Source organism: Gopherus flavomarginatus, chromosome 6 (assembly GCF_025201925.1).
Source record: "Gopherus flavomarginatus isolate rGopFla2 chromosome 6, rGopFla2.mat.asm, whole genome shotgun sequence".
NCBI lineage: Eukaryota > Metazoa > Chordata > Testudines > Testudinidae > Gopherus > Gopherus flavomarginatus.
This window is the reverse complement of record NC_066622.1, coordinates 68093500-68111692: the sequence shown is the minus strand read 5'-3', so window position 1 is coordinate 68111692 and position 18193 is coordinate 68093500. Positions and strand designations below refer to the sequence as shown.

The window sequence follows — 18193 nt, the reverse complement described above, 5'->3', positions numbered from 1 at the left end:
CCATTAGAAGCTCAAATTCAGTTACACATAGTGCCCAGTAGGGGTCATGCTGCTGCAGTTAAACAAACCCTTGTCCCAGCCACAGGAGTTGCGAGTTTCACCTCTGTCACTCTCAGCACCCCCAGATCTGGAAGCAAAGGCCTAAGAGTATGTTTCAGACCCACCACCCTCTCCGCCCCTTTCTGAACATGGGAGCATATTTTGCTACTGTGCATCTGATCCAGAAATTCCCAGTATGGTAAAGCCATTTTAGACGAGGTGACAACAATACCGCCAACCTCTAGCATCCAAAAATCAAGAATCAGTTGCAAAAATATCAGGAATCGCTTAAAAATTCTTGTTAAATGGATTTTGAATTCTCAGTTGCCTAGTAATCTGTGCTTTTATGGCTCATGTTTTCAAGCTTCTCTGCAAACATGAAGCCTAGAAACTCTAAATAAAAGCAGTGTCCCCCATGGTCACATGACTCCAGGAGCTGGGGCTTTAAAACAGACTCCAAATATGGAGAAACTATAAAAGCCTGGGAGTTGGCCACACCGTGACAAGTATGGAAACATATCGAGTTGCTGCCCTTGTTTCATTGCACTAAAAGGCTAAGCTGGCGTCTTTTCCACAATGCATGAAAAGGAAATAACGTAAACTGGTGGTCACATTGCAACACTGCAATGCTGCTTAGCTGTTGGGTTTTTCAAGTCTCCTGTAACAGTCAGTACCTCAAGCTGTATGGACATCAGATCTCAAACTGAGCAGTATCAGGCTGGGTCAGACCAGAACATATACCCCCAGATACGGAGGGAAATGAAGTTGGTGCTCCATTAGGTGGTGCTCTTGTGACAGAGTTTGCTGGGGCATATGTACAGTACTCTCCATTTGGGGGGAGAGGCAGGGGAGATGAGCTGTGCTGACAGAGATGCTGTCTTTCAGAAGAGGCAGGAAACTGATCCCAGAAAATTTGCAGGAAGTGCCTTGGGACTCTTACAAAATGGTGTGTTAACCCCAGAACCTGAAGATAGTCCACCACGACTTATTATATACCATCAACCTGACTAAGCCCATAAAAGCCTGAGCCTCTTCCACAACCTTCAGGTTGGGTGGCAACCCTGTTTAAGTCTTCATCGGAGGAGTTACAGTGCAGCCAGGACAACCGTAGGACACTGAGTGTCACAGTATTGCTCCTGAGCTGTGGGAAGGAATCTCAGGAGATGGAGACACTGAGGGTGGGGCTGAAGGAAAAGAACTGAGCTTGGGTCTCCAGCATGGCAATGCAGAGCACTAGCCACTAGTGCACAGTACAATCCCATGTCGAGAACTCTAGAGAAAATGGACATACTGTACCCCACAGTGTATGCGGTCAGGCTGCACCACCAGGTCTCCCAGGGTGCTCTCGGATGTCTCGTGCTGCTGACTCATTGCAAGTTTCCTGGAATAAACTGGGTTTTTCTCGTCTTCTGCCTCTGTATCAGTCACAGAATCGCAGCCAGAATCTAAACAAAGCAGACAGAATCCCATTAGGCCATTCTCATGCACTAATAATACACGGATGCATGGAGAAACACACAAGCCTCAAAGTATTCTAAAAGACAACCTGTTGAAATTCTTAAACAAGAACTCAGAAAAGGAGATCTAGTTGAAAAAAGGGGAATCGACCAAGTTTCCTCATTTATTCCTGTAACGGGACGTCTGGGGTTGGTTTGCATTTGGTCACAGAGACATACAGCTCCACAGACCTGCTGTAGAGGCACTGAATATGCTTATTCAACAGCCCCATTCATATGAAAATAAGACTACATGTAAACATCAGTTACAGGAATTTGGTCATCAGCTGGGCTGATTCTAACAGTGCACACTCCTCTCCCAAAGGAATTAAAGGATAATTGATCCCCCTTAGCGCCAATGATGAGTCTGCTTTTGAGGGCCTACATGTATTGCTCACCACAGAGAGTTATATCAGACTATTGGATCCACTCTTTCTACTCCAACCCAATCAGTCTCTGTTAGGGTTCCCCCCTAACTCTGAATTCTGGGCTACAGATGTGGGGACCTGCATGGAGACCCCTAAGCTTATATTCTACCAGCTTAGGTTAAAAACTTCCCCAAGATATAAATTCCTTTCCTTGTCCTTGCTGACACTAACAAGTGATTTACACAAAAATTCAGGGGATGGTCCCTTGGAATCCCTATCCCCCCAAGCTCCTTCACCCCCTTTCCTGGGGAGGCTTGAGAATAATATACTAACTAATTCCCTTAGCAATGTGAGTACAGACCAGACCCTTTATCTTTAGAACACTAAAATCAATCAGGTTCTTAAAAGAAGAACTTTATTATAAAGAAAAAAGTAAAAGAATCACACCTGCAAAATCAGGATGGAAGGTAACTTTACAGGGTAATAAAAAGATTTAAAACACAGAGGACTCCCCTGTGAACTAAGTTCACAGTTACAAAAACAAGACAAACTACAGTTAAACCTCGCAATAACGCGCTTATTCTCTATCCCCTTTTTAATGATTCCTAACATCCTGTTTGCTTTTTTGACCGGCTCTGCACACTGCGTGGACGTCTTCAGAGAACTATCCACGATGACTCCAAGATCTTTTTCCTGACTCGTTGTAGCTAAATTAGCCATCACATTGTATGTATAGTTGAGGTTATTTTTTCCAATGTGCATTACTTTACATTTATCCACATTAAATTTCATTTGACATTTTGTTGCCCAATCACTTAGTTTTGTGAGATCTTTTTGAAGTTCTTCACAATCTGCTTTGGTCTTAATTATCTTAAGCAGTTTAGTATCATCTGCAAACTTTGCCACTTCACTGTTTACCGCTTTCTCCAGATCATTTATGAATAAATTGAATAGGATTGGTCCTAGGACTGACCCTTGGGGAACACCACTAGTTACCCCTCTCCATTCTGAGAATTTACCATTAATTCCTACCCTTTGTTCCCTGTCTTTTAACCAGTTCTCAATCCATGAAAGGACATTCCCTTTTATCTCATGACAGTATAGTTTACGTAAGAGCCTTTGGTGAGGGACCTTGTCAAAGGCTTTCTGGAAATCTAAGTGCACTATGTCCACTGGATCCCCCTTGTCTACATGTTTGTTAACCCCTTCAAAGAACTCTAATAGCTTAGTAAGACACGATTTCCCTTTACAGAAACCATGTTGACTATTGCTCAACAGTTTGTGTTTTTCTATGTGTCTAACAATTTTATTCTTAACTATTGTTTGGACTAATTTGCCTGGTACCAACATTAGACTTACTGGTCTGTAACTGCCGGGATCACCTCTAGAGCCCTTTTTAAATATTGGCATTACATTAGCTAACTTCCAGTCATTGGGTACCGAAGCCAATTCAAAGGACAGGTTACAAACCTTAGTTAATAGTTCCGCAACTTCACATTTGAGTTCTTTCAGAACTCTTGGGTGAATGCCATCAGGTCCTGGTGACTTGTTAATGTTGAGTTTCAAGAGGCTTCAAGAGGAGCCACAGCTCCCCGCCTGCTGGGGACAGAGAGCACCAGCATCCGCAGCCCCGGAGTTCTCTGTCCCTGGCAGGCGGGGAGCCGCGGCTTCTCTCCCCTGCTGGGCACTAGGCACTAGGGGCACTAGACAGCGCACATCAATGCACTGCCTTGGGGACCACTGACAAACCCCGCTATAAAGCGACCCTGAATTTAGCGCGATGGAAGTTTTTGGACCCCAAACATTGCGTTATAGTGGGGTTTCACTGTACCTTTGTAGTTGCGGGGGTCAGACAGAGCTGAAGGAACTCTGCATCTTTTTGTTAGCAGCTGTGAGAACTGGAAGGTGCTGCACCTGTCTTTAAGGTACTAACGGCAATCCCCAAGAACCACAAACCCATATAGATTGCCTCAGCACCAGGAAGATTGGCTGAGATGAGATTAGACAGAATTTCAAAGACCTAGATGAGCACAATAAAATGTGGACTATCAGCACAGTGTCCATAAAAGAAACAACAATTCAGGCCTCTCTAGTTTATTGAATTGTATGCTCACAGCTACAAAGCTGGGAGGGGCTACAAGTGCTTTGGAGGATAGAATTAAAATTCAAAATGATCAAGATAAACTGGAGAAATGGTCTCAAGTAAATAGGATCACATTCAATAAGGACAAATGTGAAGTACTCCACTTAGAAAGGACACTCAGTTGCATACATGCAAAATGAGAAATGACTGCCTAGGAAAGAGTACTGCAGAAAGGGATCTGGGGGTCATAGTAGATCACAAGCTAAATATGAGTCAATAATGTTGTGGAAAAAAGTAAACATCACTCTGGGATGTATTAGCAGGAGTGTTGTAAGCAAGACACAAGAAATAATTCTTCCTCTCTACTCTGCACTAATTAGGCCTCAATTTGGAGCATTGTGTCCAGTTCTGGGCACCACACTTCAGGAAAGATGTGGACAAACTAAAGAAAATCCAGAGAAGAGCAACAAAAATGACGAAAGGCCTAGAACAGTGGTTCTCAGGGTCCGGGGCCCCCTGTGGGGCCGCAAGGAGGTTCTAGGGGGTCCATCAAGCAGGGCTGGCATTAGACTTGCTGGGGCCCAGGGCAGAAAGTCGAAGCCCCACTACATGGGGTTGAAGCCTGGGGCCCCAAGCTCTGACACCCCAGGCTAAAACTGACTTAGCTTCATGGGGTCCCCTGTGGCATGGGGCCCCAGGCAGTTGTCCTGCTTGCTACCCCCTAACAGTGGTCCTGGCTTTTATATGCAGAAAAACAGTTGTTATGGCACAAGTGGGCCGTGGAGTTTTTATAGCATGTTGAGGGGAGACCTCAGAAAGAAAAAGGTTGAGAGCCCCTGGTCTAGAAAACATGAACTATGAGGGAAGATTGAAAAAAATGGGTTTGTTTAGTCTGGAAAAGTGAAGACTGTGGTGGGGGGATGGGGGAGACATAACAGTTTTCAAGTACATAAAAGGTTGTTACAAGGAGGAGGGAGAAAAATCGTTCTTCTTAACCTCTGAGGGTAGGACAAGCAGCACAGTGGGCTTAAATTGCAGGAAGGGAGGTTTAGACTGGACATTAGGAAAAACTTCCTAACTCTCTGGGTGGTTAAGTGCTGATATAAATTGACAAGGGAGGTTGTGGAATCTTCGTCATTGGAAATTTTTAAGAGCAGGTGTCATAAACGGATAGTTGAGTTAATGAAACAGGAGTACTTCATATCTCTTTTGCCTGGAAAGGGTTAACAAGATCAGTGAGCCAGGCTGTCACCTGACCAGAGGACCAATCAGGGGACAGGATACTTTCAAATCTTGAAGGAGGGAAGTTTGTGTGTGTGCTGTTAGAATTTGGTTGTTGTTCACTCTGGGGGCTCAGAGGGACCAGACGTGCAACCAGGTTTCTCTCCAATCTCCCTGATACAGGTTCTTATATGTCCAGAATAGTAAGTACTAGGTAGATAAGGCGAGTTAGGCTTATGTTTGTTTTCTTTATTTGCAAATCTGTATTTGGCTGGGAGGAGTTCAAATTGGTATTTTGCTCAAAAGATTTTAATTTGTGCTTGAATACTTAGGCTGGGAGGGTATTCCCAGTGTCTATAACTGAAAGACCCTGTAACATATTCCATCTTAAATTCACAAAGATAATTTTTACTATTTTCTTTCTTTAATTAAAAGCTTTTCTTGTTTAAGAACCTGATTGTTTTTTTTTTCATTCTGGTGAGACCCCAGGGGACTGGTTCTGGATTCACCAGGGAATTGGTGGGGAGAAAGGAGGGAGGGGGAGAGAAAGGTTAATGTTCTCTCTGTGTTAGGATTACTGTCTCTCTCAGGGAGAGTCTGGGAGGGGAAGAGAGAAGGAGGGGGGAAGGTGGATTTTCTCTCTGTTTTAAGATTCAAGGAGTTTGAATCACAGTGATCTTCCAGGGTAACCCAGGGAGGGGAAGCCTGGGAGAGGCAACGGTGAGGGAAAGGGTTTACTTTCCTTGTGCTAAGATCCAGAGGGACTGGGTTTTGGGGGTCCCCGGGCAAGCTTTTGGGGGGACCAGAGTGTACCAGGCACTGGAATTCCTGGTTGGTGGCAGCCCTACAGGTCCTAAGCTGGTAATCAAGCTTAGAGGAATTCATGCTGGTACCCCATCTCTTGGATGCTAAGGTTCAGACTGGGGAATTATACCATGACAGCAGGTTAGACAAACACCTGTCAGGTATGGTCTAGTTAATCCGGCCATGAGTGCAGGGGACTGGCCTAGATGACCTTGCGAGGTCCCTTCCAGCCCTATGATTCTATGTAAATAGTGGTTAAGGAGAGCCATCTGACAATATATTTGGGATTTGTTAAAGCTTCTGAATGGTTTGATCTTGTAGGGCATTTCCTCATAGTCCTAATCCTGTCGCCTGACTGGAGGCTATGGAAACAGAGCTATTAGGTAGAGTGAAAACAGAGTGAGCCATGTTAATCAGTTACTGGATTAACTGCTGATGGAGCAGCCAACTGGGGGAACTTTGGATATGAATTATTCAACTGCTCTTTCATTCAGAAAACCCTGACCCTTGCCTTACTAACTTCCCCTCCAAGCAACTGGGCAACACCGAGGGGGCTATATTGAGAGACTGAGTTCCCTCGTCACCGATACCTGAACATGAATGCACCAGCGCACAGTCCACTTTACTGTTCCTAGCAGCACAAAGACCCAAAGGAACAGGCAGAGTTGGCCTCATTACACCATCCAGGCACCTGAAGAGTGACCCAGTCCTCTCTATGCCACCATCTATATTTGCAAAATGGGTATAATTATAAGTGAAAACATCCAGATATGACAGACCACAACTGAGAGGTCTGATCCCTTGATCATTAAGGTAATACCTGAATTGAGCTTCCCCTGTCAGTAATTATTGTATTCAACAACTCACAGGTGAAACACTAATTTCTGTCTTGGTACGGAAGGACACTTTCTGCTCCCCTTCAAATAAACTACCCCAAAACCAGGCCTGACTGCTTCTGAAGTACCCATGAGAACTGCAGTCAGGCAACAAACTATGGTCCTACAAACCCCACTGCATTTCCTTTTGAAGGATGGACATCCAGGCAGTGCTAGTAGCTGAATGTCTCAGAGAGCAACTCCATGCAGTGTCTCTCCCATCCCAGCCAAGCCCTCCCCCTCAGTTTCACAGCCAGCTGGGCTGTGTGATTTCAGTGCGCATCTGTAGCCCCCAGTCAAAAACCTGAGAAAAACTTGATCTGGCCACCTGCTATGCTAACTGTTTACTAGAAATATAAGCCAATGGGAAGCACTGAGTTATTTTAATATACTGAATATTGTTACGCACAGAACATACATCCGGTCTGTCATCCATTTCCTCCTGACTTCACTGATTTTATCTGCATGGAGCTGACAGCTGTGGTTTCTCAGCACTTAGAATTTAGGCATGTGAGCTGACTGAAAGAGTCTGCAACTTGTCCAGAGTACTTCAGCCTCTGGATATTAATACGGTTCACAGGACATAGCATTAACCAGCCAGACAGGCTGAGTAATTAATTCGCTAAGCTGGCGCCCTTATGGGTGATCTTTGGACACATTTTTCTCCTTACAGTGCTTCTTTCCCAGCTGAGGTAGCATGATTAAAGAGCAGCCAATTTAGTGTCAATACTCCAAGTATGAGTGTGAAAGCCTACATGTGGACCAGCACCTCCACTTGGACACTGAGTTCAGATCTAACTGGGCAAACTCAGCTGTATTTGCCAGAAACTTTGTAAAATCCTAGAAGTGACAAGGAACTTTGGCAAAATTACAGCTGGAAAAGCAAGGCCCTGACTACTGTTGTACTCGCCTCCGGGACAAAGAGAGAAGAACAGTAACACAGGGCAGACTAGTTAGCAGAAAAGCTCAGCATAACAGTGAGGTTGTGGAGGAGTTTGGAAACCCCACACACATACACACACACACAAATGTACATCTGGATTGGGAGAAGATAATTTTTATCTTATAGGTGAGATAGGTGGTTACCCACAGCTGGTTAATAAATACTTTGAGAGTCTCAGATTAAACATGCTGTCCAAGTGCAAAGCCTTCTGCAAACATTTCCTTGATCCCTGTGAGGTAACATTTCGCAGGTGGAAAAACTAGGCACAGAGGCAGTATCTCCAGTAGACTTTCCTTAAATTTCCTATCGCTGCTCTCGCCACTGAAACGCCACAGCTTGTGGCTATGGTAGGAGCTCTAGCACAGGCCATGCCATTGGCACTTTAGCTTCTGTCACTCAGGGTACGAGTGTAACAGGTAAACACACCACTAGCATGCTCTATGCTCATGCTCCCAGAGTGCTTGCTACAGCAAGACATTTTTAAGAAAGTCTCTAGTGTAGACACCACTAGAGACAGAATTTCAAACCTCAATACCTCAATGTAAGAGGTTCTTACTTGGCAGTGATGGGATACCTTAGCTCCCTTGTGCTCCTGTAGCTAGGCCCTTTGATGTGGTTCAGCCCTCCAGGCAAGCCATAAGTCCCCCTATTCAGGGCAAACAAGAGTTCAAACTCAGAACACGTCCTGGGCCCTCAGACCACTGCCTTCACCCCATCAATGCAGGGCTGGCACCAGTTTCCCTCCTGAGGCTAGTTCAATAGCCATTTCTCCCAAAACCTGTCCCGATCTTCCCCACTATTGATACAAGAGAGGAAGGGGGCTGGCTTCCTTCCCCGGAAGCTCCAGCTACAGACCTCGAGACAGAAGCTAGTGCTCCATTTGCATTCCCATCCCCAGCCCCTGTGCCTACAACCACCTACTATACCCTGCCTCTCTCCAGGCCTCATCCAAGGTCCTCCCAGATGGTTTCCCAGCCTTGGAGAGCCCACACCAGGTCCTGCCTCATCCCAGTCTCTTCCAATTCTGACGGAAGTCTGTTCCTTATGTTCTTTGGCATTCCTTCCCAGCATGCTTTAGCATGGTTCCTGAACTACAACTCCCCTCAATCAGAAACTCTCTAAAAGTAGGGGGGAGCACTGGCGCCCACAACATGGCCCCTCCCCCCATGCTACCCCTTCCCCCGTGTCACCCCCTTTTCCCCGACCCCCCACGCCACCAATTCCCCCAGGGCCCTGCTCCTGTGCCGCCTCTTCCACCCAAGACCCTGCCCCCCTGCTCACTCCTCTTTGCCCACTCTTCCTCGTTGCTCACCCTTACAGCCCATAAAACTTGGAGGGCATAGCCTATCCACTTTTAAAGTGATGAGGCCATGGCCCCCCGAACCCCTCCCCCCCCGTTCCAGTGCCCCTGCCCTCAGTCCCACCATAGTTCTCTCCCTGCCCCCCCGGAACGCCTTTGTGTGAAGATGAACCGTCTCCCTACAAACTTGCAAAGGCTGCATTTCTGAGACCAGTGAGATCAACAAAAAGCCAGCCACAAAAACCAGGAGGTCCAGGAACCGGAGAAGAGAAAGTGAGGAGGAAAACATGGACTGGAATAAAGTGAAGCAGAAGATACTAGTAAAACAAGCAGCCACAAGTGGAAGGGGAAGCAGCAGGTATTGACCAAGTTTCCACCCAAACAAATCTTGGTTTTTACCAATTTTCACCCCAATTGTGGATTTTTTTGGACCTGGGAATTTTTCACAGGGGAAGCAGATGGGCTGCGGTGAAAGGCTGAGGGCAGGAGGGAGCCATTGTTCAAGGGTCGCAGCCTTCCACTCCACTCCTGAGCCTAGCCCTTCAGCGTGGCCCTCTCCACTACCCCTACGAAGTGGGGGAGCAAAATGGGCAGGGGGCCAGGTCCCAGCAGCCAAGGACCCCTGACTGCTGCTGCAGGGAGTAGAATGCTTCCTCAACTGCTATGTGGGGAGTATCAGCCATCCCCCTCCCCCATAAGTACTGAGCACGCTTCCCCTATCACCCACTCTTTTCCCCAATTTTCTCCCATTTTTTAATAAAACCCAATAAATTCCTGGGAAATTTAAAAAAACAAAAACAAAACAAAGGGCCTTACCCATCCCTTACTCACCTTACCCGAGAGGAGGAATTAACATCTTCAGACCTAATAGGTCACATCGGCACCGCCTCCATGGGTGCTCCCAGGATCCCACCAGCTTAGCGCCCAGAAGCCACAGCTGTTTGGCGGGGCCGCTGATCAGCTGTTTGGAAGCTGGGGGAGGCGCTTGCGGGTGGACGGAGAGCAGTGAGTGGCAGGCACGCGGGGGCCTTGGGGGAGGGGTTGGAGCAGGGATGGGGTGGGGTGGAGCACCCTGGGGGAAAATAAAAGTCGGTACTTCTGGTAGGTCAGCACACAAAGTGACTGCATAAACCGAGTCATGCATTTGCCCCAAAATACAGGCCTTTCCCACACTTTCTCCACACCAGTCTAAACATGCACCAGTCTCTGCTTATAAAGCAAATAAAGGGGAATTGAGAGGACATGTTAACCTCATCAGGATTGTTTCACTGCTTATCGAGTAGTTGTTGGCAGCATACCCACAGTGGCGCCCGAGGAATCTGTAAACCTGTCACAGCACACACACCAAGCCTGTATCTGCACAGGCGGCTTGGTAGGGATGGCAGAGTGCCTGAGGAGAGAGTCCTCTCTGCACAAACAATGGACCAATGTGGGGAGCTGGATTAAGCCAGTGACTAAATTCTACTCACAGACCTCGTCAGAGCCTTTCCCCGCTGCCAGATTCTTTCACTGCAGTGGGGAAAGGCTCTGGCAACAGGGAAGCAGTGGGGCACTACACTGCTAAAAATAGTAGATGGGAAGGCCTGGCTTGGGAGTGTAGAGAACCATGTAGGATATATACCTATGGTTCTGGCATGTCTGTACTCTACCCACCTTCGCCACGCCTCACTGTCTGCACTGCTATTTATACCATGCTAGCTGAGCATGCAGTGTCTGTACTCTATGCACCAGCGTAAGTGCAGATATAGCCAAAGAAGTTCAGCAGGTTTCCTAACAAAGCACAGGAATATTGACAGCCCCCTCGTCTGGAAAAGGATGTGAATGAAAAGGAAATTGAGAACACTGCTATTTTCCAAAATCCTTATGAAGTTGCAGTTCTCAATGGTAAATTAGCAGTTTTGGAACAAATTGACAAATTAAACAGTAATAAGTCACCAGGACCAGATGGTATTTACCCAAGAGTTCTGAAGGAACTCAAATATGAAATTGCAGAAGTACTAAAAGTGGTATGTAACCTATCATTTAAATCAGTCTCTGTGCCAGATGACTGGAGGACAGCTAATGTGATGCCAATTTTTTAACAAGGGTCTAGAGGTGATCCTGGCAACAACAGGGTGGTAAGCCTAATGTCACTACCAAGCAAATTGGTAGAAACTATAGTGAACAACAGAATTATCAGACCCGTAGATGAACACAATATGTTGGGGAAGAGTGAATACAGCTTTTGAAAAGGGAAATCAAGCCTCACCAATCTATTAGAAGTCTTTCAGTGTGTCAACAAGCACGTAGACAAAGGCGATCCAGTGGCTACAGTGTACCTGGACTTTCAGAAAGCCTTTGACAAAGTCCCACACCAAATGTTCTTAAGTAAAGTAAGGAATCATGGGATAACAGGGAAGGTCCTCTTGTGGACCAGTAACTGGTTAAAAAATAGGAAGCAAAGGATAGGAATAAATGGTCAGTTTTCAGAATGGAGAGAGGTAAATAGTGGTGTCCCCCAGGGGTCTGTACTGGGACCAGCGCTGTTCAACATATTCATAAATGATCTGGAAAAAGAGGTAAACAGTGAGGTGGCAAAGATTGCAGAGGATACAAAATTACTTAAGATAGTTAAGTCCAGAGCTGACTGAGATTTACAAAGAGATCTCACAAAACTGGTTGACTGTGCAACAAAATGGCTGATGAAATTCAATATTGATAAGTGCAAAGTAATGCACATTGGAAAACATAATCCCAATTCTACATATAAAATGATGGGCTCTACATTAGCTGTTACCATCCAAGAAAAGATCTTGGAGTCATTGTAGACAGTTCTCTAAAAACATCAGCTCAATGTGCAGTGGCAGTCAAAAAAGCTAACAGAATGTTAGGAACTATTAGGAAAGGGATAGATAATAAGACAGAAAATATCATAAGGCCACTATATAAATCCATGGTTTGCCCACACCTTGAATACAGCATGAGCAGTTCTGGTCGCCCCATCTCAAAAAAGGTATATTAGAATTGGAAAAAGTACAGAGAAGGGCAACAAAAATGGTTAGAGGGATGGAACAGCTTCCATACAAGAAGAGATTAAAATGACTGGGGTGTTCAGCTTAGCAAAACGATGGCCGAGGAGGGATATGATAGAGGTCTATAAAATCGTGAATGGTGTGGAGAAAGTGAACAAGGAATTGTTATTTACCCCTCATAACACAAGCACCAGGGGTCACCCAATGAAATAGGCAGCAGGTTTAAAATGAACAAAAGGAAGTATTTTTTCACACAATGCACAGTCAACCTGTGGAACTTGTTGCCAGGGGATGTTGTGAAGGCCAAAGTATAACTAAGTTCAAAACAGAATTAGAGAAGTTCATGGAGGATAGGTCCATCAATGACTATTAGCCAAGATGGTCAGGGATGCAACCCCATGCTCTGGGTATCCCTAAACCTCTGACTGCTAGAAACTGGGACTGGTTGACAGGGAATGGATCACTCAAAATTGCTGTTCTGTTCATTCCCTCTGAAGTATCTGGCCTTGGTCACTGTCAGAAGACAGGATACCGGGACAGACAGTTGGTCTGACCCATTATGGTCATTCTCATGTTCTTAGTCCTGCTCTCGGAGTAGGGCCACTAGCGACATTTCAAAGACACCAGCAGTGCAACAGCCTGCCTGAATCCAGCAGAGGCTTCCCTCCAAACCCAACCAAGTTGCACAAGAAAGGGGGCTTCCTCCTCCAGACATGACTCCAAGATCATTTATTAAATACTGTTCTTTACAAACCTAGCCATACACTTCCCTTGGTAATGCTGGAGAGCTATCCTCTCCTGTCGCCAGGTAAACACATGTACAGCCCAGATAGGGCTATCCCTTTTCATCCATTATTTGTCCAGGCAGAATCCTGCTTCGCCTGACACTCAGTTATCCTTACTGCTCCTTTTGGGCAGAGGCCTAGTGTGCTGATCTGGGACAGGGTGCGTAGCCACATCTGAACACCAGCAGACAGGGAGTTCGCTCCAGTATGTACACCTGTGAGAGCTGAAGAACCAGTAAGGCCCTCGAAGGAAAGCTGGGCAGAAGAACAGCTCCCTGCATAAGTTCTTCCAGGGAGGACGCAGCTGCAATAGGACTGGATTGTAGTCTGCAGTTGGCTTTGTCTATTTGTTTATATCAAAATCTTGTTATGAAACGTGTGCCCCAAACTTCAAGAGTGAGGGACAGATGGTTCACTCTGTCTGCCTCACTTAACCAAGAGCAGGCGACACATCAAAAAGCACATGCATGCCTGGGATTTTTCCCAGTGCTGAAAATCAAGCTATAATCATCACTGATTCAGGGCTTCCTGTTGAGTAACTATGTACAATAAAGGAACATTCAATGCATAGATTAGTTCTTTCTCATCTATTTAAGATGTAAGTTCTTTGAAGCAAGGGCTGTCATCTTATTTGTTATAATGTTAGCACTACGGAAGAGTTTCCAGACCCCCTCAAAAAACTCCATTAACCTGCAAGTATTTATCGGATGCTTTTGACAATCTTGTCACTAAGTGGTTTGGGTGCCAAGACCTCACAAGGCTGCAAGCAGAGTTCAAATGGCTGCAGCAAAATGGACTTTCTTCGACAAATAGGTCTCACCACCTCCTGCATCTTTACGCTGAGATAGAGTTCAGGATCTATCCAACCCCTGCACTACCTGTCTTGCTATATGGGTGTGATGGGGTGTATTCCCCACACTCGTCCTGAGAGGGTAAATTAGGCCCAATTAACCTGTAAGCAACACCTGAAGGAGGAGCTAGGAAGCAGGGATTGATTAATCAGACATGAGGCTCAGCTGGGCAGGAACAGGAGGGGCCATATAAAGCCAGATAGCTGGCAACAGAGGCTGGTAGTCTGCAGTCACTTTCTGGCAGAAGGGTGGTGTGTTGGGACCATAGAAGGTAGTCCACAGTTACTCCATGGGAGGAAGAAATTTGGAGGCTGACAAACCCAGAGAGGGGGGAAGCCAGAAAGGTAAGAGAAGGCTCAGAGGAAAAGCAACAAGGACTAGGAAGGAGTGCAGATCTTGGCTGCTGATTAGAGGGCCAGGAGTAGATGGCGGGCCTGGGTTTCCAGGGCTGTCAATCCAGCACTTCTTGCCAGTAATAAATTTAAATAATTGAGGGTTAGGGTAATGCTGCTTCTTAGTCTCATTCTCCCTTTGTCTGCCTTGGAATTCCCTTCTGGAGGGCCCTCAAGTTTGCCTAATTGTTGACATGAATGCCCAGGGTCATCAACATCATGAAAAATCATAGTCAAATTCTGACTTCCTAATAGCCTTTGAAGATGGGGTGGGTCTGAGCCATATGGTGGGTTACTTGCGACCTACGAAACAAACTATTGTAGCAAATGCCTTGGGAGATTAGCAACAAGCACTAATGGCACAAACTCAGTATATAGTTGTGTGTCATTGTTGCAAGAGGCCTGAGATGCACAGTGTGGCAGGACTCTTCCAAGTTATGTAACACCAGGATAATTGCTGTTTATTTCTACATAAGCTACAGCATAGGTACCAGTCTCATGCTTTAAGTATAAACTTACCATGAAGAGGCTGATCAGGAGAGAGAATTCCCACCTCCTACACAGTCAGCTTAGTGCATTTTCGGGTTTTGATAATCCAGTAGGTACAGAAGACCTCTCCAAATGATCGGTCAAGTGACCATGAGCTTCGGCAAATCATGTAGCTCAAGCTTCTCAAACTTGGGTGCCAAAAGCCTGGCACATCTTAGGTATCAAGTATGGCATAAATGGCTCTGTTCATTTCCTGTACTCCAAACGAAGCTAAGAATAGTCTGCCTTGTGAGGATGTCAGCATTGAGATCTTTAGCTGCAGGGCACTCTGACAATTCAGTGTTTCTTTGAAATCTCCCGTTGGCTAATGGACTCCTTCTGAAACACTGTCAGTATTTACTCTTCTGATCATTCCTTGGACTCTGCACATTGCGTTTTAACTAACTCAAGATCACCAGCCTTACCTTGCAACATCTTAATGAGAAGCTCTCAGAAGAGCTAAAGTTATATAAAGCACTCTCTTTTTGGTTCAGATAGATTTCTAATTGTTCTAAAAAAGAGAAGCCAAGTCCAAGATAGCCTCGATGACTGGACTGTGGTTTTTGTGGATGAGATTTTAAAAAAGCAATAGTTGACCCAAATTAAATATTTTAAAAGGCAAATCTTTGCTGCTGCGAACCACAGCAGACACAACATTGTAACAGAGCCACAGATGTACATTGTAGATCTTATTGCCTGCTGCAACACTTTGTACAGGTGTGCTTCGCCATATTTGGTGTTGAGCTCTCCACCGGACAGTGAATTTGGTAGCATGTCTCTTTGCAGCAGTAGATGCTTCGCATCTGTCATGCAGGAAGGACTCTTACTACATCCAGTGTTATGGCTGGATTGTGCCAGCCTCTGACAGCTCAAGCACTGGCCATGGCTGGAGATGGAACATCAGAAATGACAGATCCATGATGTGTTCTGGCATGACCATTCCTTTGCTCAAGGAGAAGGATGAAGAATCATGGAGCCATGAAGCAAGAAATTGCTTTCTTACTCTTACTACACAAAAATGGTGCTTTGGGACCTGTGATGCTATTATAGAGTGAATATCTAGGAGGGGGCAGCCACCAGCAGCAGTGCCTCACCAGAGCCCAACACAAGAATCTCTAACTTAACATGGCCCTCTAGCCCTATGGAAGTTTCAAAGTTCCCCTTGCCTGGTTGGGTCTTAGCATCACCCTTGCTTCCTTCCTGGAGTCTTCATACACTGGCTTCCCCTAATTCCTACATCTTCCCAGTGGGGATTTCACTCCAAATAGGCATCCTTATAATCTTTAAAATCCTCAAGAGCTACTGTGGCTCTTAGGAGAGCCCCAGAAACTGGGGGCCAGATGTTGACTTCTGCACTAAGCCTATGATTCTTGCTAAGCTCTGCAGCAGCTCATTTGGAGTTCAGGGAGGCATGAAAGTAGGCAAATCAGGGACAGGAAGGGGCAGAAATCAAGATATTGAGCTAACGGGAGCAAAGGAACATGGGAACTTAAGCTGGCTGGTGAGCCAGGGGCCCTAAGGAGTTCCTAGAGACCATGTAGTGTCTGCTCCTTGCCATTTTCTGGCTCTCACTGCCCTGTGGAGCAACCTGTCTTGCATAGTTCCATTGTTGTATGGAAATACACTGTCTGGGTTCTTAAACTGGCCTTATTAACATGGTATCAGAGTGGCTTCGGAAGTGCATGAAGTGCCATGACCAGCATTTGTCATGGGATTTCCTTTTCCTGTCCAAGGGGAAAACTGTGAGTTCTCATGTTAATTTTCTTTGCTGTGTTGTGTTGACCTGCAAGATACACTTCTTTGCCCTGGCCCTGGGAACAGAAAGTGGTGATGTTTGAAGCAATTTTGGGGTCCTATGGAAATTTGCCCCATGGGGTAAAAGCTGTGCAGGGTAGCATGCTCCCAAAGCTTGCAGGTAGGTAAAACCCTGAAACTCCTACACAGCTTCATTAAGAGGAGTTGTGATTGGGTGAACATATTAGAAAAAGAAGGATAAACATTCTTTACAAGCAGTGTGGTTATAAATAACAGATATTAGAAACCCAGGAACTTCAGAGTTCTGTACTGTAAGTGATAGGGGTTATATAAAGGTAAAATGTACAGTTAATGCACCCAAAGAACGTTAATTATGCCCCACAGAGGCATCCGGAGAAACAGACTAACACCTTATCCATCTGTAACAAATGGGTTTCTTCCAGCCATGACCACAAACTAAGATCTCCTCTTAGACATACACAGTCCACAGAGGCACTTCATAGATTCCTGACTTACACAAACTAAAAGCAATTCTTGACCACTTCTCACTGATTCAGCGTGCCAACAGCTATATGAGTGTCGGCTAGCGTTAGTGTCTCCTTGCACAAACTTTCTGAACTTAGATAATGAAATTAGAGCATATATTTGAAAAGGGAAAAGGCTAGTGTGGTGAGAAAGCGTAAACCTATAATTGGCTTCATCCCTATCCCTAACAAGAAGTGTGCACTGCAGAGAACTATTCTCGATAGTCCATAGACTGGTGTCTTTACATTTAGGCTGTGCACAGCCATAAACTGCAGACTCTTATGTAAAAAGACTAAGCAAACTGGCCAGTGACAGTCACTGCACCAGTACAGTGGCTTTTCCAAATGTAGGCTAGCCACTGGCAGTGGATTTCTGGAAGCTCTTAGGAAAAAAACGTTTATTCCAAAATTAGCCTGCTTTACAAAGTAGATATGAAGGGAAGATTGCAGCTAGCATCACAACAGGAGCAGCACGTAAGTTGTTTGAGAGACTTTAACTGTGGATCTCCACTTTCAAATAATGGGATTTCCTAAGTTTCATTTTTAGCTTTGATTTTCCTAGGTTTCTAATTACTATTTCATATCTACATTCCTATAGAGTTTTTCTGGGTAAAATTTTCAAAAGTAACATAGACTCTTAAGTTCCACTGACTTTCTGTGGTGTATCATCACCAAACATACATAGTCTACTGTGGAGCATTGCACCTGCAGAGTGACCATGGTTGATGGTAGAGAGACAAGATGGGTGGGTAATATCTTTTAGTGGCAGTATGTAGTGAAGTTCCCAGATCTGGCTCAATCCTGCAAATCCATAAATCTCTAGGGTGGGCCCCCAGGCTCTGCCAGGTAGAATCCAGATGTGCACCACTTCATGCGTCAATGCAGAATTTGAGAGCATGGCATGCTGGGGTACTTTGGTCCATCCTGGGGATGTGGCTGAAGAGCATGCAATGCCGCTTTTGAATATGATGAGCAATGGATTGAAGTCCACATCTCTGCAAGACTGTGACATTTTGCATGAAGTCAATCTGATTTATGCTCAGGATTTGGTGCTCCAAGTCTGCCAGGTTTCTGACCCATTGTCACGGAATCCACTCTCTGCAGATGGCGCCTCCTCCTGGTCATTCTGGGGATTAGCTCTGGTCAGAGTGTTGAGGGAGTGGCTGATGAGATTTCAGAGCCACTGGCCATTATCTTTGAAAACTCGTGGTGATCAGA

The 18193-nt window shown here is 45.5% G+C and overlaps 1 protein-coding gene across 3 annotated transcripts in view; it reads right to left on the bottom strand.

Annotated features, from left to right (window-relative positions):
* The window catches only part of PIK3AP1 (phosphoinositide-3-kinase adaptor protein 1), a 78962-nt gene that overhangs the window by 40781 nt on the left and 19988 nt on the right, over nt 1–18193 (bottom strand). For all 3 annotated transcript variants that reach the window (XM_050960105.1, XM_050960107.1, XM_050960108.1), the window contains one exon: nt 1336–1484. In XM_050960105.1, the coding sequence (XP_050816062.1) occupies nt 1336–1484 (149 nt within the window). The remainder of the gene's footprint in view (nt 1–1335; nt 1485–18193) is intronic.